The 24,466-nt window shown below is 38.3% G+C and overlaps 1 protein-coding gene across 1 annotated transcript in view; it reads left to right on the forward strand.

The window, feature by feature from the left end:
• Positions 1 to 24,466, forward strand: part of ryr2b (ryanodine receptor 2b (cardiac)) — a 72,914-nt gene that overhangs the window by 18,265 nt on the left and 30,183 nt on the right. Inside the window, exons 27-65 of the mRNA XM_017309140.1 lie at positions 882 to 1,056; positions 2,245 to 2,453; positions 2,620 to 2,812; positions 3,051 to 3,183; positions 3,982 to 4,096; positions 4,336 to 4,496; positions 4,647 to 4,806; positions 5,988 to 6,074; positions 6,181 to 6,407; positions 6,605 to 6,818; positions 6,897 to 7,502; positions 8,228 to 8,428; positions 9,359 to 9,470; positions 9,592 to 9,735; positions 10,001 to 10,277; positions 10,358 to 10,472; positions 10,587 to 10,719; positions 10,798 to 10,901; positions 11,003 to 11,138; positions 12,693 to 12,876; positions 13,063 to 13,171; positions 13,888 to 14,008; positions 14,452 to 14,621; positions 14,862 to 15,082; positions 16,324 to 16,414; positions 16,491 to 16,631; positions 18,161 to 18,324; positions 18,444 to 18,522; positions 18,662 to 18,751; positions 19,029 to 19,166; positions 19,252 to 19,329; positions 20,106 to 20,181; positions 20,259 to 20,379; positions 20,629 to 20,744; positions 21,758 to 21,834; positions 22,850 to 22,971; positions 23,121 to 23,170; positions 23,363 to 23,423; positions 24,193 to 24,431. Coding sequence (XP_017164629.1) covers positions 882 to 1,056; positions 2,245 to 2,453; positions 2,620 to 2,812; positions 3,051 to 3,183; positions 3,982 to 4,096; positions 4,336 to 4,496; positions 4,647 to 4,806; positions 5,988 to 6,074; positions 6,181 to 6,407; positions 6,605 to 6,818; positions 6,897 to 7,502; positions 8,228 to 8,428; positions 9,359 to 9,470; positions 9,592 to 9,735; positions 10,001 to 10,277; positions 10,358 to 10,472; positions 10,587 to 10,719; positions 10,798 to 10,901; positions 11,003 to 11,138; positions 12,693 to 12,876; positions 13,063 to 13,171; positions 13,888 to 14,008; positions 14,452 to 14,621; positions 14,862 to 15,082; positions 16,324 to 16,414; positions 16,491 to 16,631; positions 18,161 to 18,324; positions 18,444 to 18,522; positions 18,662 to 18,751; positions 19,029 to 19,166; positions 19,252 to 19,329; positions 20,106 to 20,181; positions 20,259 to 20,379; positions 20,629 to 20,744; positions 21,758 to 21,834; positions 22,850 to 22,971; positions 23,121 to 23,170; positions 23,363 to 23,423; positions 24,193 to 24,431 — 5,950 coding nt within the window. The remainder of the gene's footprint in view (positions 1 to 881; positions 1,057 to 2,244; positions 2,454 to 2,619; positions 2,813 to 3,050; positions 3,184 to 3,981; positions 4,097 to 4,335; positions 4,497 to 4,646; positions 4,807 to 5,987; positions 6,075 to 6,180; positions 6,408 to 6,604; positions 6,819 to 6,896; positions 7,503 to 8,227; positions 8,429 to 9,358; positions 9,471 to 9,591; positions 9,736 to 10,000; positions 10,278 to 10,357; positions 10,473 to 10,586; positions 10,720 to 10,797; positions 10,902 to 11,002; positions 11,139 to 12,692; positions 12,877 to 13,062; positions 13,172 to 13,887; positions 14,009 to 14,451; positions 14,622 to 14,861; positions 15,083 to 16,323; positions 16,415 to 16,490; positions 16,632 to 18,160; positions 18,325 to 18,443; positions 18,523 to 18,661; positions 18,752 to 19,028; positions 19,167 to 19,251; positions 19,330 to 20,105; positions 20,182 to 20,258; positions 20,380 to 20,628; positions 20,745 to 21,757; positions 21,835 to 22,849; positions 22,972 to 23,120; positions 23,171 to 23,362; positions 23,424 to 24,192; positions 24,432 to 24,466) is intronic.

Consider the following 24,466-nt stretch of genomic DNA (forward strand, 5'->3'; position numbering starts at 1 on the left):
ACCTAACATTCAAGATGTGATGCTTAGATTCTTTTACTAGCCAAGGGTTAATTTTTGTCAACATTTATACACAGCCCATCATTAATATGCTGCTTACTCAAAATCAGAGATTAACAGGGTTTTTGTTAAAGTTATGAAAGAGGCCACACATACATCTTCGAAAAGATAAATAGATTTATTGCAATCAGGGGAAATCAAAGTTTCTAATATAAAGTGTGAACATCAGATCAGGTTTAGGTGTGCACAAGTGGAAAATGTATGCCTGGTGTGAAGACAAAATAACCTCAAAACAAAAACTGTCAAGTTACCTTTTCATCAGCAATTATTCTAATTGATGGTTTTCCAGTTACTGGTCTTCATTAAGGCTGTGATTTTAAACTAATGCTTAATCCACATGTTTTCAATTATGTGTTGGACTCTTTGTTTAATCATTTTACTCTGTGGCAAGTATCTATTTACTTATTTACCTGTGTATCAGGAGCTAAACTGATACACAGGTAATTGAACAGTAATTGAATGTATTGATTCAATTACTATGAATAAATACATAGTAATTGATTCAATTATTATGTACTCAGATCCTCTGTTCCTCTTTTCTCCATTTGGTCGTGTTTTCTGAGTTGTCATCATCGTTAGTATCTTTACTTATCATGCTCCTCCTGTCTTTACCCCTGAATATGGGTCAAAAACAACCTCTTTCCATGACAGCATTTTAGAAACGAACAATATATCAGATTTTCAAGTGTTTATACCACCTAAGGGTTTCATTAACTCAATACCGAGTCTGTGTATGTACATTCTCGTGAGCCATTTCTGGTGCTTTGATGTTGTTTTTCTGAATGTCCATCACCGCTCAAGTAAAAAGATGCTGTTGGTTTCAGGCTCAGTGGTGCCATCAGGGTGGCGAGCCCCTGGGACGGCGCTGGCTCAGAGGCGATGTGGTGGGTTGCCTGGTGGACATGTTCGAAGGCACCATGATGGTCACGCTCAATGGAGAGCTGCTGTTTAATGACAGAGGATCAGAGCTGGCTGCCAAGGATTTGGATGTCGGAGATGGTGTGGGAAAAATCCTTTTGCTGAAATTTGCATACCGATCTACATACACTGACATCTACATACACTGATCTTATGCTTGAAACTTTGAGGGGAAAAAACACATGCCACTATACATTGCTGGTAAAAAGTATTTTACCTCTTACATATTTCTCCTTTTTGTTTTTTTGATACCCTTTAGTATTTCTCATCATCAAACACTTTCAGAAATTTTAAGGGAAAAAGAAGCATCTCATTTCATCACTATGCCCTATGTAAAAAGTATTTGCCTCCTAAACTTAATAATTGGTTGTGCCCCCATTTTTCACAACTGGTGGATTAGGTGTTTACAGTAACTGGTAATGAGTCATTTACATCATTGTTGAGTAAATTTTTTCCACTCTCCATTGTAGAAATATTTTTATTTGATCCACAGCGGAAGGATTTCAAGCACTAGTATTTTTAGGTCATGACACAGAAGCTTGATGAGATTTAAATTCAACACTATGAGTAGACGAGGCCAACATCTTCCTAAAAAGGGCTTTTGAGTCTTTCAGATGTGAAATTGTTGGTGGGTTTGTTTTCAACCATTGTGGAGCTGCATAACCGCATAAGGCTGACTGCAAATCTCCAAGTTTTTGTGATAGAGAGCAGAACTCAGGCTTCCATCATTTATGGGACTCCAGGTGGTATTTTGGAGAGCAGGCAGGCTGAGGGCACAGAGATGGTAGGAACAATAGACAATGACCTTAGGAACTAAGTCTTATGGAGAGTTGTTCCACAGAAAAATCTTCATAGATTGTTGAGATTTTTCAAATGTGAGGCTTAAGCTACAGTATGTGTTTTTTTGGTCAACAGTAGTTTTCATCATAGTTTTTTTTGGATGCTGTTTTTGCTCCCAGTGAGTTCTTATTTTTGAAATTCTGACTGTCTTCAGACTTGGGTATAGCCAGTTAAGCTGAACTCAAAGTTGTTTCTCACAGATAATTCAGAGTTTAACACGGGGGAAGTTATTTTTTTTTACAGGGATGGGTTGCTTTCACCTACCCACTGGTAGGTGAAAATTTCAGAAAACTGAATTCACTTGTGACAAAAAATAGAAGAAATCTGTAAGAGGGTAAACACTCTCACAGAATTATGTTTTTTTTTTCTTTTGCTTTATTTTTAAAACAACCTGGTGAATGTTTTTTAGTCTTCTTGTTTTTCTTTTAGGCTTATTGCCTGTGGTCAGTGTTGGGGTTAACCAGGTGGGGAGGATGAATCTGGGCCGCCAGGTGGAGTCTCTGCAGTACTTTAACGTGTGTGGGCAGCAAGAAGGTTACAAACCCTTTGCCTTTAATATGACCAGAGACCCGTCTCTGTGGATGAGTTGGAACCTGCCCCAGTTTACTTCAGTTCTGCCTGATGATCACAGCTTACAGGTCAGTGCAATAGTCGGGGCATTTTTATTTCACAGCAGCATGGACCCAACGTCATACAGTAATTGTTAATACATGGCTGTCTGTGGGACCTAGCATTATATGTAGTTCTGTTGATGTTTGGATGCACAACCTTGATCCCGAAAACAATGTTCAAATCTCATTCAAGGTTACTCGACTTAGGGGCTCAATGGATTCCTTATCCAGCCTGAGGGTCTCTCAGCGGGTGTTGGTGCAACACGGTGGAGGAAGTGAGATGGGCTTTTACCGGCTCAGCATGCCCATCCAATGTGCTGCCACACTCAGAAGCCCTGCAGAGGGGGGCCTTCAAGTCCCCTCCAGCTCTCTAACTCCAAGTTCAGGTTTGGAGGCATTGCCCGCAGAGAGGACTCCCACAGATAACATTGTGTCTAGTGCAACACATGAAAACCAGTGACCCATTGAGTGAAATACTGCAAATTGTGTATGGGATTCAGCTGCAATTATCCAGATTTATCCCCCCCTGTCCAGATTGGTGATATTCTGCTATCATGACCTTCATGGATTGTTCTGGTTAAGCTCCCCGGGGCCACGCTGTAATTAACGCCTGTTGTCTTTCAGTGAGGAAGGAGCTGGAGGACAAGGACTCTGACTTTGAAGTTCTTATGAAGTCAGCACGCAGCTTCGCCGGCTCGAGAGATGAGCTGGACCACAAAGATCACAGTCATGACAAAACATCTAAACTGAAACAGCGGTAGGTGATGGAGAGTTAAAAAAGAAAAAAAGGAACTCATTGTGAAATTTGGAAAAAAATAAAAAATCAAAACTGTCAATTTAAATTCTGTGGGAAAGAAGAACAGAGTATGCAGGGATATTAAGAGCAATACCCCAGTGAGTAGCTTCGCTCAAGAATGAAACACAGCTAAACAAAAGAGCCTCTTGGCCAGGACAACTTTCTATATGAAAGAAATAATATGGTGCATAGACTTAATGGCAGCAATAACTATATTCAGCAGACAGAGCCAGCTAAGCAAAAAACCATGAGGCTAGAAGGTATAAGCAGACCCAGGTAAGAAGCATGGGGTCAGGGCTAATTTCTATACAGAAGAGAAACTTAAATCTAGCAGTAGCTCTGTGAAATATTCCATACAGGAAAGCTATACAACTTACCATGGAAAGACTGGGCCAGGTGTTTCTTCTGTGGAAATAATGGAGAGAACAAAGATAATGGTAGAAAACGAAAAGTCACCTATCATAACTAAGTGAAACGGCTCAGTTAAACCAAAATCATTCTACCTATAATCTATAAATGTATAGGCATCCATGTACTTAATATGTATGGCATAAATGTTTATTTAGGCAGAATACTAATGTTCTTATGCTTTCAAACCATTTCTGTGTCTGCTGTGTGATTATAATAATAATAGCAACCCAGTATAATACATTTTCAGATTGAATAGGAGGGGAAAATTAGAAAAATTTCATGCATTCGAAGAAACAATGGTAGGAAACAGACACTGCATAACCCTGTTCACGTTCTGTTATCTGAAAGGTTCATGATGAAAAGGACTAAACCAGGCTTAGTCAGCAGCAACTCCTCTGCACGGCTTCTAGAAGACGTTATTGTTGAAAAGGATAACTACGATCACCTTATCCAGAGCTCCAGAGTAAGATTTTCTCATTATCTCATTTCATCACAACCACTTCATTGCACTACACATGACTGGTGCTAATTAAATGTGTTTTTTTAAAGATTTTTTTTAATTTTATTTCTGCAGTTTCGGATAAGATTGCATTGTCAATCTTTTATCCTAGAGTTCTCTAATTACCAGCCACAATAATTCGAAACATCCAAAAACATGATTTGAATGTCAAAGCGAGACACTCAATGACCTCTTTGTTACAGTATTATTATGCAGTGAGGATTCTTCCTGGCCAGGAGCCGTTCAGTGTGTGGATAGGCTGGGTGACCTCTGACTTTCATCAGCACGGCTCAACATTTGACACGGACAGCGTTGGCACAGTAACTGTCACCCTTGGCGACGACAGTGGCAAAGTTCAAGAAAGGTTAATGTGCACAAAGACGGTTAACATTTTTTTGTGTCTACTTGTTCTTGTCAGGTTAAAATCCTGCTTGGCTGCAATCATTTTAATGTTCTATCTCAATTAGACATGTTACAGCCAGGCTGCTAATTGAATGTTTTCGAATCCTTGCAGTGTGAAGCGAAGCAACTGTTTCGTGGTTTGTGCTGGAGAAGCTACGGGCTTGTCTCAGAGCCGTCGGAGTGCGGGGTTGGAAATTGGCTGCTTGATTGACACAGCGACCGGACTGCTCACTTTCACTTCTAATGGCATTGAGATGTCGACTTTCTTCCAAGTATGTCAAATAAAGTCGAGTTAAACTGTGGTGAACCTACTGTATGTATTCAGGCCCGGTCTCAATACTTTGCAAAGCCGCCTTTCGCAGCAACAGGGAGGTCACGCCACATTGCATTCTGGGATGGGTGGGGAGCGGGGTATCTTCCAGCTCTGCTAAAACCAGTCAGCATGTTGAAGAGACACAGCAATCTTCAAAGCATTTGTCTTCAAACACAAATATAGAAAATTCAACTATTTTAAAAATGTTTTTCCTCTCCACTTATACAGCACATATTTGTGAACATGAGGCTTCAAAACAAGCAACTTGGTGAAGTCACAGATCATTTCTATGTTTCATTACAAGTTTAGTCAAGTTTTACAATGCTTGCAAGGCACAATGTGTTTTCATCATGTCACAGACATCTTATCTAACAATGTGTAACTTGATAAATGCAGTAATCTGATCTCATCAAGTTGTGCTCCTGTAGCTTCCAACAAAGAAAGGCTCTTCAGTGTGAGATCATGCTTTCGTCTCCTGTTATGGTTCCCTTCCTCAACTGGTCATTTTTGTTATGTTTCTATTGGCTTTACAGATGCAGAATGAAATGTTTGCTCAGTCTTTTTCGCAAAATAGTTCAAGCTTAGCCAGACGTCAACACTTGAAGCATTTTCTTAATTGGATATAGGTGTGTACTTTGACTAGGCCATTCTATCAATTTATTATGCTTTGACCTAAAACTATTAGATACAAGCATATGATCTAATAGTAAGTCTCTAGTTGTGGGCTTACTGGATGGTGAACTGGTATTTGCTTAGGGTTGTTCCATCTTTGTGTCTGCAGGATTTTTGTTGATATAAATACTTTTACACATCATTTTGTAAAACAAAGCAGTTGAAAAACGTATGTACTTTTACTTCACTCATAATTGAGCTCGATTTTGTATGACTTAAAAAAAAAAAGGAAGATGAGTAAAAAAATACTAAATTTGTGGATGTAGCATAAAAAAGCATGAAAAGGCAATGGATAATTTTCCAAGAATCTATATATTTTTTGTTGTTAATATACTCAATATTTTAGTGGGCAAACATAAGAATTGGAAATCAGAAAATTCACTGTTTTCCCCAAATGCTCACGGATTACATTATTTACACAAGTAACACATTATTTACACAAGTAACACATTATTTCCCTCTAATCAGCTGGAGGCTGGTACCAAGCTGTTTCCGGCTGTTTTTGTCAAGCCCACCACCAGCAACATGTTCCAATTCGAACTGGAAAGCATCAAGGTGACGAAGCTTTATCAGTCATAAATGTAAAGTTTTGGATGGTTGTTCATGTAAAACTTGAAATGGTAAAATAAAATTTGGTGATACTCTTTTCGTCTTCTTCTAGAATGCCATGCCTTTGTCATCAGCTTTCCTTCGCAGTCAGAGAAGGAATCCGAGTCCTAAGTGCCCTCCAAGGTTTCAGGTTCAGTATCTGAAACCAGTGACCTGGACAAGAGTACCAGACAGTGGATTAAAGGTGCTTGTTGATTGGCCTGATGAACACCATGGCTGGAGAGTCCAGTGCTTTGACCCCCATCAAGTGATGACCCTTCAGATTCCTGATGAAAACAGGTAAACAAAAAACCCACTTTATACTCGTTTACAGATGAATATTTCTATGATCTCAGATTTTATGTATGCTTTTTCTATTTTATTAGTGCTTCATTGCATTCAATATTGTAAAGTCACTCATCCTCGAGTTTTAATAAGATTTTAAGAAAGCAGAACCTGTGAAGTTGCCTTTAATTTTTTTTATGGCATTCGTGCAGATGTGTTGACATTTTGGAGCTGTCCGAGCTCGACGACCTCCTCGCTTTTCATCAAAATGTCCTCCTGCTCTACTGCTCGCTCTGTGCCCTGGGCAACACCAGAGTTTGCCACGCTCTCTGCAGTCACGTTGACCAGTCGCAGATCCTTTATGCTATTCAGAATCCTCACCTCGCGGGGCCACTCCGCTTGGCATATTATCAGCTGTTTATTCAGGTACCGGCCGTGTGGATTAAAAACAAATGGCAGAACCAAAACAATGTACTCATCAGCTTTTATATTTTGTTCCTCTAGGTTTATCTAAGCAGTCACACCACAGCATGCCTCACGATGAACCATGAATACATCATCCCAATGACGGACCAGACCGGAGAAGCCTCATTTTATCTCTGCCCTGTCATTGGCGTTTCAGACGGAGGGAATGGTCAAACACCAGGGGGCACTTGTAGAAGCACATGCCTTAAACCACAGATGCGTTTTTCATCTCCTTGTTTTGTCAGGGGTGATGGGACGGAAGCAGAAGGTGCGGTTGAAATAGCCTGCCCAGACAGCCCGGAAATCCCTCTGGACAAGCTGAGGAATTTGACAGCGGACATGCTGACTGCCGGGGTTGTGGCTGTCGGCCAAGCAGTGAGGGATCCTGCGGGAGGCAGTGTTGAACTGTTGCTCGTACCCCTTTTAAGATTGCTGTACAACCTTTTGGTCATGGGGGTGTTTGAGGATGAAGACCTTGTGAGGGTGCTCAGGCTAATTGAACCAAATGTCTTCTCCAAAAATGTCAAAACCGTTGAGGAAGCCAAGGATGGAAAGCAAAGAGGAGAAAGCATCAACATAAAAGAAGATGATGCCATTAAACAAGGACTTCTTCAAATGGAGCTTCCAGAGCCTGTCCAACTAGAGGTGGTTAAATACTCCCTTTTTTTCCTAATAAATATAATTTTGTTTGAGCAAATTGTGATACTAAGTTGCTTTGAGCAGGCAAACCTTGCATTTCCATGCACAGGTAGTCTTCCCACTTAAAAACTTTCACATTTGTGACCTTACAACTAAAAATAATAACGCATTTTATTAAGATTTTATGTTTCAGGCCAAACCAGAAAATGAATAAATAAAAAAAAAAATTGTAAAGTTTAAAGAAAATGACACATCATTTCACTTCAAGTTTAGCTTGAAATTCTCGACTGGATTTAGGTCTGAACTTTGACTGGGCCATTTTAACACTTGGAACTGAACCAGTGCTTTTCAAACTTCCCGTAGCAAGTACCAAGCACAGTAATACTTTGACAATTTGACGATTATGACCACGAAAATTGTACATTAATTATGCGCAGATGCTCTCTATTAACTAATTAGGTGACTTTTGAAGTCAGTTGATGCTTGGAATTTTATTTAGGAGTATTAGTGTAAATGAAGGTAATTACAAGGCCGTATTTTTAGAATTTTACTATCCACAATATTCACCGTTATGTAAATTGTGTTAGTCTATAACATAAAATACCAAGACAACATATTGAAGTTTGTACCTTTAACATTACACAATGTAAAAAAATAAAAATTAAATGGGTACGATAACTTCTGAAAGTACTATAACTCAGAAGAAACATTCTCACATTTTCTCTTTTTAGCTCTGTCATCTGCTGTCCTACCTGTGTGACTGCCAGGTGCGACACAAGGTCGAAGCAGTGACTGCATTCTCTGGAAACTTTGTGCGTCAGCTGCAGGAGAACCAGCGATTTCGCTACACTCAGGTCATGCAGGCACTCAACATGTCTGCAGCACTGACCGCACGCAAAACCAAGGAGTTCCGACTTCCTCCGCAAGAGCAGGTTAAATAGACATACACAGTTATAGATGTATTACTGGACTGCAAAGAAATAATAAATATGTTTTATTTTTTTGTTTTTATTTTTTCAGAATTTTGTAAAGGTCTTGTTAGAAGATACATGGTTATTAGCAACAGACGAATTCTGGGCTCTTCATTTAGCATAAATCCAAACCGGTTAGTTCTGCAGATAACAGCTGATCTGACAGGGGCCAGTATGAACTTCAATCACCTTAAAACAACCTCAAACCATTGTGGTTTTTCTATGCGAACCTCAAAATCATTGTGGTTTTTCTATGTGAACTTTTGAATCATTGCGACGTTTGCAATGATTTACACAAGAACTGATCAGTCTGTGTGAAATGTGTGCCAAGAACAACACATAGAGCATTTCTAGTCTTTGCAATCTGTCAGCTAGATGTAAAGGTAGCGTACAAAGAAAACGTATTGCGGTGATCCAAGCTATCAATATTTTATTGACTTTTCTCCTTACTTTTCTGTTGACTCTGACCAGGAATGCTTTCCATTTTCAGTTTCTAGACATAAAGATAAAAGGCACTTCCTGCCTCTATTTCTTGTTTATGAAATCATTTAATTACCTTCCAATCAAAAGTATAATATAGATTAAAAGTTCATAAAAAATCCACATGCTAAGATTCCTGAGATTTGACTCTGTAAAGATTTGTGATTGCAGTCATCGTCACCATTCCTACCTGCCTGACTGACTGACTATTTTGAGATGCTAGATGTTTACTCTCGCTCTATCTACCAGACAAGCCATCAGCTTCAAGTTGGATTTATACTAAATGAAGATGTGAAGAAAGATATTTAGTCACTTCAAGATTTCTGAACTATCCCTTTAAACAACACACGCTGAATCCTTGTAGTTCACAGTATTGTTGTTATTTTTCACAAAATTTCTCACCGTGAAAAGATCAATTTGCTGCTGAGCTTCAGAGAAGATGAGCAACAGGAGAACTGTCCGTGTCCGGTCGAACTCCAGCAGCTCCTGCGCGACTTTCATCACCTCCTCAACACACACTGTGGTACTAACATTGCTTATCTTTCACATACTAAGTCATGGGACAATGAAAACCTCGTAGAGGACACTTACTCTGATTGCTTCACAAATCACACCAATTTCCTTTTATTTGCCGTCTTATCCAGGCACTGAAATGGTCCCAGACTCTGAGGAGGAAGATGATACCAAGATGTCTTTGAAAGATCGACTATTCAGTCGAGCAGCAAAAGCAGTTGGACATAAAAAGAAACCCACTGATGAACTGGAGAAATATAAATCACACAGTCTCAGTAAGTGCCTTATTTTTAAACATTTTGAAGTATGAAAGACTTTCCTTTTTTTTTTTTTTTTAACTAAATCAAACATTTGATCTTCTGCATTCCAGTTACCCGTCGTGTTTATCAGGCAAAAAAAAAAAAAAAGAACCAAAAAACGTGTAGTGTTTTGGGAAACTGAACGATTCTGAAGTACTGGCTATTAGCATTTTTTTAAGTGCCTTAAGGTTCCACATCCCCAGCTTTTATCAACACTCCTCATTTCCTGACATGTCTGCAGAGTCCCTCAGAAGGCTGATTTCTGAGATGATGGTGTGCTGGGCTCAGGAGAGAGAGATAGAAGACCCTGAACTGGTCAGGGCTATCTTCACCTTGCTATACCGCCAGTATCAGGGCCTCGAGGGCCAAATGGAAGGGTCACTCTCAAAGGCATACGTTATCAGCCAGTCGTCCGTGGAGGACACCATGGCACTCCTGTCCTCTCTGGGTCAAATTCGTTCTCTCCTGAGTGTCCGCATGGGGAACGAAGAAGAGAAGCTGATGATTAGAAGACTAGGGTATGATATTGTTCTCTCTACTGAGCCATAATCCTTACCGTGTGTTCTGTAATGACTTTTTTTTATTGTGTATGTTGCAGAGATATTATAAATAATAAAGTTTTCTACCAACATCCCAATTTAATGAGATCTTTGGGCATGCATGAGACAGTGATGGAGGTGATGGTTAATGTTCTGGGAGAAGGGGAGTCTAAGGTGAAATCGACAGCGAAAAACAACTGTTGTTAACACCGTTTCTCTTTTTTTTACATATTTTGAAGAAAAAGGTAAATCGATCCTCTTTAAACTTCCTAAATTTCTCCGTTTCAGGAGATTGCCTTCCCCAAGATGGTAGCCAGTTGCTGTCGATTCCTCTGTTACTTTTGTCGGATCAGTCGTCACAATCAGGGGGCGCTGTTCGACCGCCTCTCATACTTACTGGAAAATAGCAGAGTTGGACTAGGTATGTTGCAAGGCAGACTTAACCACCTTGACGCGTTACAATTTTATTTTAAATTGTTCAAACATTTTGTCTCCTCAGCTTCACCGTCCATGCGTGGCTCCACTCCTCTTGATGTGGCAGCAGCCTCTGTTATGGATAATAACGAGCTGGCTTTATCGTTGAAGGAAGCTGACCTAGAGAAGGTGCAAAACTACAATTTAGTAGGAATCTTAAAGATGAGTTGGTCAATTGAATCAACAATTCACAAACAATTTTTAATGCTATAATCTGACCTGCTGTCCAGGTTGTTCAGTACCTTGCTGGGTGTGGTCTCCAGAGCTGTTCACTGCTACTGGCAAAAGGCTACACTGATATTGGATGGAACCCTGTGGAGGGAGAACGCTATGTGGATTTTTTACGGTTTGCTGTGTTCTGCAATGGTACGTTTGCACAATTAGAGCGTGAAAATTTTTTTCTCTCAGTTGTAATCTGTAATAGTTATTAATCTTTGCGGATGGTGATCAAGAAATATTGGAGGAAACAGTCGCAGTACACAAAGAATTGCTTGTTTAAAAACAATCAAATTCAGGTAATTATGCCAAACCTGCTCAAGGGTCAAATATAGTCTCATCCAAACCGGACTGATTCAACAGAACCAGGTTTGACCCAGAAGACAACTGGTCCTAATTTTCATTCCAAAACATGGTTCTAATTGATCTTTTATACCAACTGAATCCTTGTTAGTCATGTAAGAACTGGTACCTTCATCCAGCAGTGAATGACCGGTAATTACCATGTAATTGTATGGTATTTGCATGTAATTACCACACTTCAATGCAATCTTTTCATTTTTCTCCCAAAGATGAGCAACTTGTTTTCCCACATTTTAAAACTTCTTGGATCACTGTCTCACTTAAAAATAAGAGTCGCAAAAATCTACACAAGAAATTAAGATGAAACAATCGGCTTCATGTCTAAGACTCAAAATAATAGAATAAACACACAGCAGCTAGTGAATATTTTATGAGAGGGAAAACGTTGACAAGAAATGTTTCGCCATTTTGATATCTAGAGATCTTGTGGCTCAAGACTTTCCTGTGCCGCTCCTCAATATGTATAACTACAAAAAAAAAAAAAAAAAAAATCTGTGTTCACTTTGTAAACAGTTCTTTGATCAAAGTGTGAATGTTAACTTTTGCTTACTGGTGTGATATTCACCACTACTGAGGAGGCAGTAAAACTACTTCTTGAGTGGTAAAACTACACACCTTCCTCCCAACAGCATAAACCCAGCTTTTGGGAGGAAAAAAATAACTAAAAAGTAATGAAAAAAATAAACATCAGCCATCAGAATCTGAATGAAGAAAATAAAACATGGAAAACAAACATAATGCATACTGCTTTTATTACAAACAACAGCTTTACTTATGAAATAAATTTACTTGTGTTTGTTGAAGCATTCATTAATGCTTTTACTGCATACAATGCACAGGATAATAATTGCTTATAGAACCTGAAGAATTTCGCTTCTGTGTAAAGAGCAAAACAAAAAGCCTGAAAGCCACAAATAGCCGCTTCATTTCATGTTCCCCATTATCTTCGACATTTGGAACAGAGGTAATTCATTCTGCTATTGATTATCTTTTTCTGAACCAGTGCCTAAAAGTCATCTCTACAAATTGCCCTTGAGGTTGTTTACCATTCAGCCAAATGGCTTTCTGTTTGGCTCGTCTCTCTGTCATTTAAGGTTTCACCTCTTATCTAAAGTCTTCACTTTGTACTCTATTAATAGAATATGATTATGTTGTGATTGTCTTTCTGCTTCTGTTTGCCAGTTTTCTGTCCAATGAATATAATGAACACATTCTTATAGTAGAACTAGATGCTGGAGAATAAGCATTAACCATATAGACAGGCTAGAGTGTTTTACCACAATTCAAAATATCATTATTGTTTACTTTTCACCTTCACCTTGTGTGCTTTCCTCCCCACAGGCGAGAGTGTAGAGGAGAATGCATATGTGGTTTTGAGGTTGCTGATCCGTCGGCCTGAGTGCTTTGGCCCTGCGCTCAGAGGAGACGGGGGAGACGGGCTGCTAGCCGCCATGAAGGAAGCCATCAGCATCTCTCAGGACCCATCTATGGACGGACCTTTCCCCACTCAGCACAACAAAACAATGTCTGTATCACATATATGCAGAACTGTAACGGATAATCTAAAATTCAAATAATGTGTCATGCATTTAACGGCACCACAGAAAAAAAGTCTGTGTATTAAACTAAAAGCTTTTGTTTTTTTTTCAATGATGTCTGAGTGTTTGACATTGAGAAATGTTCTGGCTTTTGTGATTGATTCCTGCTATAGGGATGCAGTCCACAGCAACGAGGATGACCTTATTCACATGGGGCACGCCATCATGACCTTCTACTCGGCACTTATTGACTTACTGGGACGCTGTGCTCCAGAGATGCATGCAAGTAGTTTTAGTTTTTCTGCCATAGCACAGAAAAAAACTGGAAAATTATCTTTTTTTATTGGGGGGAAGGGGCAAATGCCAATTCTTATACCACACAGCATTTGAAATACACTTAAAGGCATACCACAAAAAATCTCCTAATGTAATTATTTGTCCTGCTGATGGCTAAAAGATAAACTTAAAAATTTATTGTAATTCTGACTAAAGTGATTTTTTTGTCTAAAAGATATTTTGGATATGAGAGAGGTGTTTTTTTTTTTTTTCATTTTAACAAAATAGCTTTTGGCAAAAATGACTTGGGCCATTATTGTAGGAATTTGACAATGTGCTTTTGTCTGATTTGCCAATAAATTGTGAAAGGTTTTTTAAAACTAACTGAGACTTTCTTGTATATTGAACATATATTTCTTCTTAATAGTTTCTTGTAGCAGCAGAACACCACCCAGAAATTAGCTTTAAAATAATTAAATAATAGTAATTTAAGGATGGTCATGAATTGCTTGTAGGCTTTTGTGAGATTGAATTAATTTGAAATCTTACAAAACAATGATCACAATTATTATTAGACATACATTTAAAAAAATAAACATGCACTAATAATTTAATGCATGTAGTGTTCAGGATATATACAGCAGAACATGCAAGTATATTTGATTTTGTGTTGGTGATTATCTTGACTTACCAGATGTTCTCCTTTTTGAACTGTTGATCAGTTAATTCAGGGTGGCAAAGGAGAAGCCATTCGCATCAGGGCCATCCTGAGATCTCTCATCCCAGTTCAGGATCTTGAAGGAGTCATCAGCATCTGCTTTCAACTCCCATCCGTGTCAGAAGGTTAAACACGCTGAATTAGACCATCTTCACATGCATTACGAGTTTGTGTGATCACTTTTGGCAGCGTTGTCTTGCTTTACTGCTTTAGGAGATTAAAGCTTTAGGATAAAATATTAAAAATTTTCATTTTGGGCTGGGTGGGTCAAACATAATTGGCATTAGTCTTAGTCAAGTGTGCAACAATGTGTTACAAAGAATTATTGAACATATCTTAACTAGTGACTTGATCTTTTTAAAATTTGTTTTACTAATTTTTAAGCTGGAAATATTGCATTTGATTCTGATTTGAATGCCGTGCTGCCTGATTTTTTTATTTTTATTTTTGGAGTTGCCCTTTTCACTTATGCTTCAATTGTTATCTTGAATTTAATTTTCCTTTTGGATTTAATGGTAACTTTGAATTGAGTATTGAGCTGAACTGAGTAATTGTTTTTATGGTCTAGATGGTGTGTTGGTGGAGCCTGACCTGACCACAGCTTTCTGTCCTGACCACAAGGCAGCCATGGTTTTATTCCTGGATCGTGTTTATGGTGTGGAGAGTCAAAGTTTTCTTCTGCACCTTCTGGAAGTTGGCTTTCTGCCCGACCTTCACGCAGCTGTTTCTCTTGACACTGTGAGTATTTTCTTGCTGTTTTGACCCAATTGGCAAATTGAATTTAAGATATATTGGATTACAAACAAAGTCAGTATTACTTGAAATTTTTTATTGTATAGTTACTATGCAGTTGCAGCTGGTTTCTAAAGTTTTTGTGTATTTAAAATGCATATGAATTGATATTCAATTATTATTAAGTTGATTCTGCTTTTTCTTCACTGGACTCAATCAGAAAACAGCCTCTCTTTTTCACTGCAGACTGACCTGGGATCTACTGACATGGCTCTTGCCCTCAATAGATACTTGTGCACAGCTGTCCTTCCCCTGCTCACCAAATGTTCAGCCCTCTTTCACGATTTAGAGGATCATGCCTTGCTGGTAGATTCTCTCATCCAGGCAATCTACCGGCTCTCAAGGGCTCTAAGCTTGACCAGGGCTCAGAGAGACACCACAGAGGATTGTTTGCTGGCTTTGTGCAGGTAAGGTCTAAAGCTTGCTGGCAGATGAAAACAGTGTTACAGTTGAGTGGCACAAGAGACTAAAATATGGTTGTTTTTGAAAGTAAAAGCATGAAAAGGAATGTTTTAATCTGCTTCAGGATGTTTATGTACAATTTTATGCAAATTGTACATTTTGTTCCTGTTGAAGTTCTTTCAACATTTTTGTCTTTTTGAAAAGAAAGAAAATAGTCCCAATCTGAGAAAATCAAGGTTATGTTAAAACAGTGGAACAAGAAGTTATTTTGAAGACAGTTTTTTCTCACAATTGAGTCATTATTGCCAAAAAACTCCAAATTTTTTCATTTTTTTTAAGCCACTGACAGTTAAATTTTTGTGACAGCTGTCCAAGAAAATCTTTATTTTTTTATTCCCCATTTTGTCATGTTGCAACCACCAAATTCTATGTTTTTAATTGGGTTTTACATTTTTGCACAGAAAAATCTGAAAGTACTTAGCTTCCAATTTTCCCCGATTTATAGTTTGACTACAAAACATCCCAATAAAAGACATTAAGGTTCATGGAAATCATGGATAATAAGTTTGAAACCAACTTATTATCACTAAATGAATTCCAAAGTATGTCTGAAACATGACATGTCAGGATTTGAAGGATTTATTTTCTTGTATTTCCTTGTTTGTGGCACGAAATTCTTACTCTGGATGCTCCTCAGCATCTGGATGCTCCTCAGCATCCAGAGTAAGAATGGATGCTGAGAAGCATCCATTCTCCTCAGCATGAGGTGCACACATCCTGCGGATGCTGAGGTGCACACATCCTGCAACGTCTGTGTGCAGGATGGGTGGAGTCCTTGATAAGGCGGCGTGCCCTCCCCTTTCATCGTGATGCGGCATTACATTAACAAAATCAGACACAACAGTAAAAATGTATTTCATGTCAATACACTTGTGTAGGTTGGATATTTAGAAATTTCAAGGAACCTTACTAGATTTGTGTCATTAGCTCAAGCCTTCTAAAGATTCCCCATATCTGCTCACCCACCCAACCATAAAATTACCCATTATTTTTAATTAGCGACTATGAAGTCTGTTTTTTCCCACTTTGTTCTCAATTTAACAAATTAAAGCGACTTGTAAAAATTAATTAACTTTTTAGCCATTTAAATTACATTAGTCGCTCCTCTGAGACAAAAGATCCATGTGCGTGTGGACAGTTTGTGAATATGCATATGAATTAGCTGTTCCCACGTTGCTCTTCTCAGTAAACTCCAGCCATCTACGATGCAGCCTCTCCTTCAAAGGCTTGTGTTTGATGTTCTCCATCTCTCAGATCACAGCAAATTGCCCCTGAAAGTAAGTACATAAATTAATGGCAACACATAATGTGAAAAGACGTATATTATTTTTTAATTTCATTTATCATTCGCAGATGTTGACCAGTCATTATGAGCAGATGTGGAAGTATTACTCCTACTCTGGAAATCAGGATAAACAAAAGTTAGCCTCTGAAAGGGAGCTCCAGCTGTCTAGAAAGTTATTCTGGGGTGTGTTTAAGGCCTTGACGAAAAAGGTAAGTCTAATGCATTTCCCTTAACCTAAATACGAAACGTTAAAGACAAATAAAAAAAAAAAAATGTTTTCACAAATCACCGACCAGCTCCAGGAAGGGCGTCATGGTGTCATCTTTCAATTTTTTATCTTTCCAGCCCTATCCTTCGACAATCCTCGGTCTATTTTAGGAGAAACGGCGAAATGCACTTCGGATGTCTTCCTTTGGTGCATAGTCAGAGAATTTTAGGGAAAGCAGAAGGAGCACGCTGGAGATTAATTGTTAATTATTCATATCCTGGTATGAAACCTCCCAAAACTTGTGCAGACTTCCTGGAGACTTGAAAGAGACACAACCCGTAAATGAAACAAATAGCTAATCTCTCAGTCTACTGTAAGCTCGTGCTGAACTATTTTTCTTAGTCATTCTGAGCCCGAAAAATATCAGGGGAATAATTAAATGAAGAAAGCATTTTCCGTGTTAACGCTGTCTATTGTAGGTTAGGTACTATGCATTTTGGCTGCCCTGGGTTTTTGTATTGCATGTTAAACATCTGGGTAATGCTGAGTGTAGCTTTACCCAGATGTGAATATATGGGTGCATATATATTTAAATTAAATTGCGTTGTTAGTTATACTTGCTTTAAGAGAGTAACAGACCTATCTGTGTCCCATCATGTTTTTATCTCAGAGAAACAAGAAGTTGTGGATCATCAATTAAACATTCTTAAATATTGATCAGTCAAAAAGTGTAAAGTAATAACTGCTTTTGCATCATTTATTTTATGAAACCTTTAGGAATGTTAAAAATTGTGAAATAGGCAAACATCTTTTGTAGTTTTATGCCCTCACTGAATAAATGTATTCAAATTAAAGGCTTAAAATCCTGCTGTTCTAACAAATATGTTTAAGGGTTTTAAACATCTTTCTCCCAGGTAATAAGTTTATTAAAGGGTGATGAGCTTTTGTAAAGTCATTCCTCATTCACTCAGTTGTAGGTTGTAAAAATGGATTCTGACCACATATAATGTAGGTCCATTTATACAGTTTAAGCGGTTGGATTGTAGAAAATAGAAAAAAATAAATTCTATGAAAGTTTCCAAAATTAGTGAGTTACTTAATATGTGTCAAATAAACAGGTTTCCTTGGAAAGCCACAAAATCTAGACTGATAAATGGCACCACAGTAGAAACAAAAAAAATTTATCATTTGCAGAAGTGCTTTCCCTTTAATTTGGGTTAACATTGCAATAAAACACCAAACTTTGATCAGAGACTAATTGTCGAAAGAAATCTGATGACTGTCTTGTGTTGTGTACTGTTTTGTAACTAGGCTACTGCAGCCACGATAAATGAGCCTGATCTCCTCACTGATAACTTACTTTTAAAGTAGTCAAGTCTCATTTTGGAACAAGGCTTGTGAAGAAAATATTTTTGTAATAACTACAAATAAAATGTTTGTGTTCAGTTAACTGGTCTAATTCATGACATATGCTGTGTCTCATTTCCCTCACCTCCACCCCTCTACCCCCTGTCTTTTTCAACTCTGAAGTCCTTCATTCCTCAGCTGCTTAGTTTGTGTGTGCAGTGTCTTGTTGCAGTTGCCAAAGCCTTGCCTCCTGACTATGTGGAGCCTGGCTGTTTGTCTCAAGTGGACAGAATAACCTCGGTGGACACGGACGGATATTTTGAGCCGCATCCTGTAGATACATCAAAGTATGAAACTTCACAGACGTAGTCATCCTTCAGTGACAACAATCATCCAGCCGATTTTCATTTGCTTTGAGGAAAAGCCAACCTGATTAGATTGTGTGCTATTTCTCTCCTTGCACCAGTGTCTCTGTGCCTGAACGACTGGACTTTGTAGTTAACAAGTACGCAGAGCACACTCATGAGAAGTGGTCTCTAGAAAAGGTAATATCCCAATATCTGATGCTTAGATCTGCATAACTTGGTGAAAAAATAATAATAATAATAAAATTTAGGGCTCTGATGAGGCAGCTAGCCTGACGTTTAGTGCTGCAAGGATGATTATGTATTTTATTCCCAACAGTTTGCCAGTGGCTGGGTGCATGGTGATCAGCTGTGTGAAAACGCCAAGGTCCACCCTCTCCTGAAGCCATACAGGGCTCTGGCTGAGAAGGTAGATTAAAGTCAGCTTTTAGTGAACTTCTACATTGAAAGCAGTGAACTGAACCATCCGAAAGGGACATGTATAGAATGTGTGTGTTGTGCAATATAAAATATTAAACTGATCTGCTTCACTGTATTCAAATTACCCCTGCAGTTACCACAAAACATGCCATTTGAGCAGCCAGGGTTGCTTCAGTTTATGTACTTAAATGTTAAAATAGTAGTGTTTTGTGGGGTTGTGAACACTAACAAAAGGGCTTCTAAATTCTTTGTCATTTCGTAAACAGGAGAAGGATTCATATCGCTGGGCCATCAAAGAGACAATAAAGAGCATGTTGGCCTTTGGATGGACTATAGAACGTACCAAAGAAGGAGATGCATTTGGCATTCTCGCCTGTGCTCGTAGGATCTCTCAGGCCGGTCAGGTGTGTCTCCTCATCGCTGATACTGATTTATTAGCTTTAAAGCTCCCTGCAGTGAGCATCAGCCAATCATTTCTTATTTTCTTAGCTCTCATTTGAAGGAGCATCCACCTTTAGCCCTAAACCTTTGGACATGAGCAGCATCATCTTATCCTGGGAACAGTGTGTAAGTCCTGATTATATTATTTGCCCTCTTGGACCACCAAAATGAGAAATTTGCCATGAACAACAAGTTTATTTGGGAGAAATATTTAAAATGCTTTGGACTTGTAAAGTATTTCATAGTCTGTCAAAGACAACTATAAACTCTACTCTGTTTTTGGAGGACTTTGTGGTAGGCAAAGTGCTTTTTACAAATAAAATGTGTGTTTCGCGTTTAGAGTCGCTGTCCCACTGGAAGGTGCATCTGTATCTTGGCCTATCTTGTATTCCCATGAGTGCTGACCAGTTTGTCATAGCAAAACTTGAGATTTTGTTGTGTAACGAGACAGTGCTTCACACCTATTAACAAGTTTATTCTTAACCTTTTTGTTGTGTTTCTTTGCTGTTTCTCCACCAATGTCCTCCATCAAAATCCCTAGATCTTCACAAAACGGCATTATTTAAAGTGAGATTAAATTAAAAACCGCTGAACTCTAAAGCTTCTCTGTGTCCTGGTGATTGATTAAGGTTATCGTGTTAAAAGGGGCTTAATAGTTGGGCGTGTCACACTTTTCAGATTTTTAAAAATTATTTGTAAAAGTTTTCAGAAACTGTTGTCTTATTTTTCTTCTACTTTACAGCTTTTCACTGTTTTGTGTTGGTGTTTTGTATAAAGCCCTCCCTAAAGGATGTTGAGGTTTATGGATGTAATTGGACAAAATTTTAAAAAGTACAACCGATTTAAATGCCTTTGCAAGAAACAGCCTTTCTGATAAACCACAAAAATCTTATTGCCTTTAGGCAATGGCCGAACAGTTGGCTGAAAACTATCATAATGCCTGGGCCAAGACTAAGAAGTTAGAACTGGAGAGCAGAGGTAAGAAACCATAGGTGTAAATTGTCTCTATCTCTTTCAAAGTTTCAATTCTTTTAATACATTTCCATTCTCAAAAGGGGGAGGCCATTCGATGCTGGTTCCATACGACGCTCTGACTGCCAAGGAGAAGACCAAGTTCAGAGAAAAAGCTCAGGAGATACTGAAGTTCCTTTTGCTCCATGGCTACACTGTGTGGAGGTAGGTACCAGCTTGATCAGCTGTGATGGGGAAGAGTGTGATTTATGTGACCTGAACCTCCTGAACTGTGTGATTACTCTTTTATGTAGCTGCTAGTATAGCTTGCATAGGTCACAAATGTCTCAACTCTTTCTCCTCCCAGTGAAACCCTGCTGTATAAAAATTAAGTAATAAACAAAGAATCAAAATTACTAAGTATGAAGTGAATTATATTAATTATAATATTGTTACGTGGCCAATGCCCTACAGGGATCGAAAATCCATGGAAATTGACTTCCCTGCTACTGCAAACTGCTTTGGACACATTTTTCTCCAACGCATGCTGTATTACACCGAGGAGACTCAGGAGAACATGCTAAAGCTCGGTAATGTGACATTTTATTTATTTATAAAGACTAAAAATTGATTTAAAAAAATAAAAAGTTAAAAACAGAAATAAAGGTTATTAAGTGGCCATCCTGTTTGATTCTATGTAATTTTGAGTAAGCTGTATTGCTGCGCCCTTTAGGTGAACCCTAAATCATTTATGAACACTCAGGAATAGTTCCCTGACAACATACCAGGCAAACTTGCTTCAAACTATTCTTGATTTGTGCAAGTCAGATTATGTTTGTTACATCGTACATATGTATTCTTGCACTCTATCTGGGAATTTAAAAAAATAACAAACTAAATTCTACACACTGGTTAACAACCAATTAGAACAAAAAACAAATAAAAAAAAAATACTTAAGCATTATAATTTTTTTGTTTTTCTCCAAATGATTGTGAAAGGAGAATCTATTGGCAAGTCATGTTTTTGTTATGTAAAACACAACAACAGTGAGGGGAAGCAGTTAAAAGTCACACTATTCTCCACATGTTCTACTTGCAAGTATTTAAAGGAAGTACAGTATCAATACATTGTCACAATCACAGTCTCTCACATCAAAGTCCTTCTGGAGTTAGTTTTCATACAAACACATAACGTCGCTCTAAAAAGTATTATCACGTTTATGCAACGTAAGTGGTGCATTGGAAGAAATTTAAAATACTGACAAACAAAACATACACAGCGACAGCGAAGCGCTCTTTTATTCCTGTAACTCCAACTGAAGTGGGAGCTACATGTAGGCAAACATGTAGGAGGAAGGAGGAGAGTGGTAATTAATTTATGAAATAAACCGATACAATAGCAGAGATGTGATGCTGCTTACCTGGAGAGAAGTATTGATCAAAACCATTTGAAATGATCATGAAAGGTCTGGAATCCTAGAAAGCAAATGAAAGTGTATATGTTAGGAATGACTCCAACGTTCTGTACTATACTGTATATATTCCAACAATCAATCTGTTTTAGTCTGATTGTGGGCTAATTTATCCTAATGTTTATTTCCAGAGGTGATTCAAGCCAGAGGACAGGTGCCTAAAGGAGAAAGAGCTCAAGATCAGCAGCCAATTATTTTTTTTCAGAAGGTTTGCCTTATCTCAATTACATATCTTAACACTGCTGATATTTACCGCACGAAAGGAAGCCTCTGATATTGAATTAGCCCACTTCCAATTAAATTTTTCCACCGGCCTTTTGTTTGTCCTTATTTGCCTTTTTTTTTTCTCCCCTCATTTCACTTATGACATTTAATTAGTTTTGTTAGATGGTCGCCATGGGCAACCCCTGTAAGTCAAACCCTTCGTGGCTGTGTAATTTATTTAACCATTTTGGAAATCCATGTGGGCGTTCTGATTGCCATCAGGACATAGATTAAAGCCTCCCACACTGCTCTGCCTCCAAGGAGGCAGCAGTAAAACGGGTTTATTTTTCATTGTTGAGACCCCCTGAGTCGGACCCAGTCAGCCAAGACTGTGAACGGTCACGCTTCTCATCTTTACGCCGGTCCTCCAACCATACCAACCTGTCACACGCATGCAGCCCGGTCGGCAGGAAAGCCTAATACTAGCAGGCCGTCTGTGGAGAAATATTAAGCACTTCAAGCATATTACTGCAAAAAGAGGGACAACCTGCGAGTTAATGAAGTGGGAGTCACTTTATGAATCCACACGTATTAAATAAATTACCACTTGATGTATTTCCTTGCTGGTTTTATAGTTTTAATTGTAAGTATTTTGAATTCTTACTCCTATTGGACATTTATGAATTATATCTCACGGTTGGGTTTATATCAGAACATCACAAATTTTGCCAAGACAAGTGGTCAGTTGTGATTGAGGGTTTTTATTGCAACAAAACGCATGTTTTTTTTCAGCTTGCTTGGGGCCTGTTTGTATTTTTAGACCCTGTTTTAATTACAAAAATTCTATAATGAACTTTTGGACCCAGTTAAAAAATTGCTGAAAATGTCTCAGTCGTACTATGTTGTATTTCTTGCTAAATTGTTTTCCAGTGCACAACTAACCAAAGAAATATATATTGTTTATATGACATATAGTGAATAATGAAGTAAGTATTTGTTGTTACTCTGTATTTCCACAGGTCGTTCTTCCACTATTGGAGCAGTATGTAAAAAGCCATCGTCTGTATTTTTTGTCCTCTTCTCTGAAGTCAAGTGAAAACAGAAGTCATGCCTCCAAAAGGGAAAAGGAGATGGTTCTGTGGTATGCAGAACTAGCATCTAAAAACAAAATCATTTGTTCATTTATTCTGTGAACATCTTTTATAGAACACTATTTATACCTACAATTTGTCCAACTTATTTGATATCTTGTACGGTGTCAATTTTTTTCTATATTTTTCTCACATCCAGTGTCTTCTGTAAGCTTGCTGCTTTGGTTAGACACAGAATCTCACTAATTGGTAAGAAGCAACAGTTGTTGAGACATTCGCTTGTTACATGTGGTCTGTTTGATATGCTCTGCCTTCCTGATGCTTGAGCCATTGGACTTTTGTATGGATTCTGTAGCTGTATCTGTTTTTGTTTCTGCTTTTACATCTATAAGCTGCCTTATTGTGACATGATTTGAATGTCCTACCCATATGTCCTACCAGGAGACGAAGCCTCTGCTGCTACAAGCTGCCTCCGCATTCTGGCTCAGGCGCTTGATGCAAGGTAGCTAGATGGCACTACTGTCACACTGCCTTAAATTGATCTTCTTGTTCCGCCTTCAGTCTTTATTAGTGTTGCACCGCCATGTCTGAGGATAGGATGTCTGGCGTAATTGAGCCAGAGATACACTGATGCTATCTAATTGTGGTAATATATCACTTTTATTGTCTGCAGAAGAAGAGTCTGTAGCATGATGTTGGAACAATTTTTGTTCTTCTCAGATTGTTATCTTTAATGCTGATGAACATATTTGCAGCACTTTTAGTATTTTTACTTCACAAGCGTGTGGAGTCTCAGATTAAGATGCTAATCACCTGGAACTGTTATGTCTACAGATTCATACTTTCAAAGGTGAAACTCGCATTACATAGTCATTGCACACAGCGTGATGCATTTTAGGTGTGTATTTCCATTAACAGGAAAGGAGAATCCAAAATTCAACTTTTTAGAAAATCACAATATTATGTAAGACAAATAAAAAAACTACTTTAGCACAGAAATTGTGGTCTGCTGTAAAAGCACACATTTTGGTTTGTCGTTGGCTCTAAACCACAATTATAAAAAATATTTAAATGTAAAAGCCTTAGATACATTTCTGCATGAAATGAGTCAATATATTAAGAGTTCACTCTCTCACTTAAATAAAGTGCCTTTCCAAAGGAATTTTAATGAAGTGATCTGCAGCAGTATTTGTCTAGAGATTAAAAAACCCAACACACAAAATGTACCGTATTGATATGTCTGCTTTTCATATTTTTATTTTTTTTTCTAGAATATTGACAGCAGCAGCTTCAGAGTCCATACAGACGTCTTTGCATTCATTTTTCGAAGCAGCCGCAGCAGATTTGGAGATGACTGTGGGGAAAATATCGGAGACCTTGCCTCACAGCAGAGGTCAGCTGTCTAAAGGAGTTGTCAACACTCTTAACTACACAACGTCCATCCTAATGCCAACACTTACCTCCCTCTTCCATCATCTTGCCAATCAAAACTATGGAGTGGATGTTCTGGGTAAGAATTAGTCTTGATGATAAAGTTTTTATATA

Source organism: Poecilia reticulata, linkage group LG15, assembly GCF_000633615.1.
Source record: "Poecilia reticulata strain Guanapo linkage group LG15, Guppy_female_1.0+MT, whole genome shotgun sequence".
Taxonomy (NCBI): Eukaryota; Metazoa; Chordata; class Actinopteri; order Cyprinodontiformes; family Poeciliidae; genus Poecilia; species Poecilia reticulata.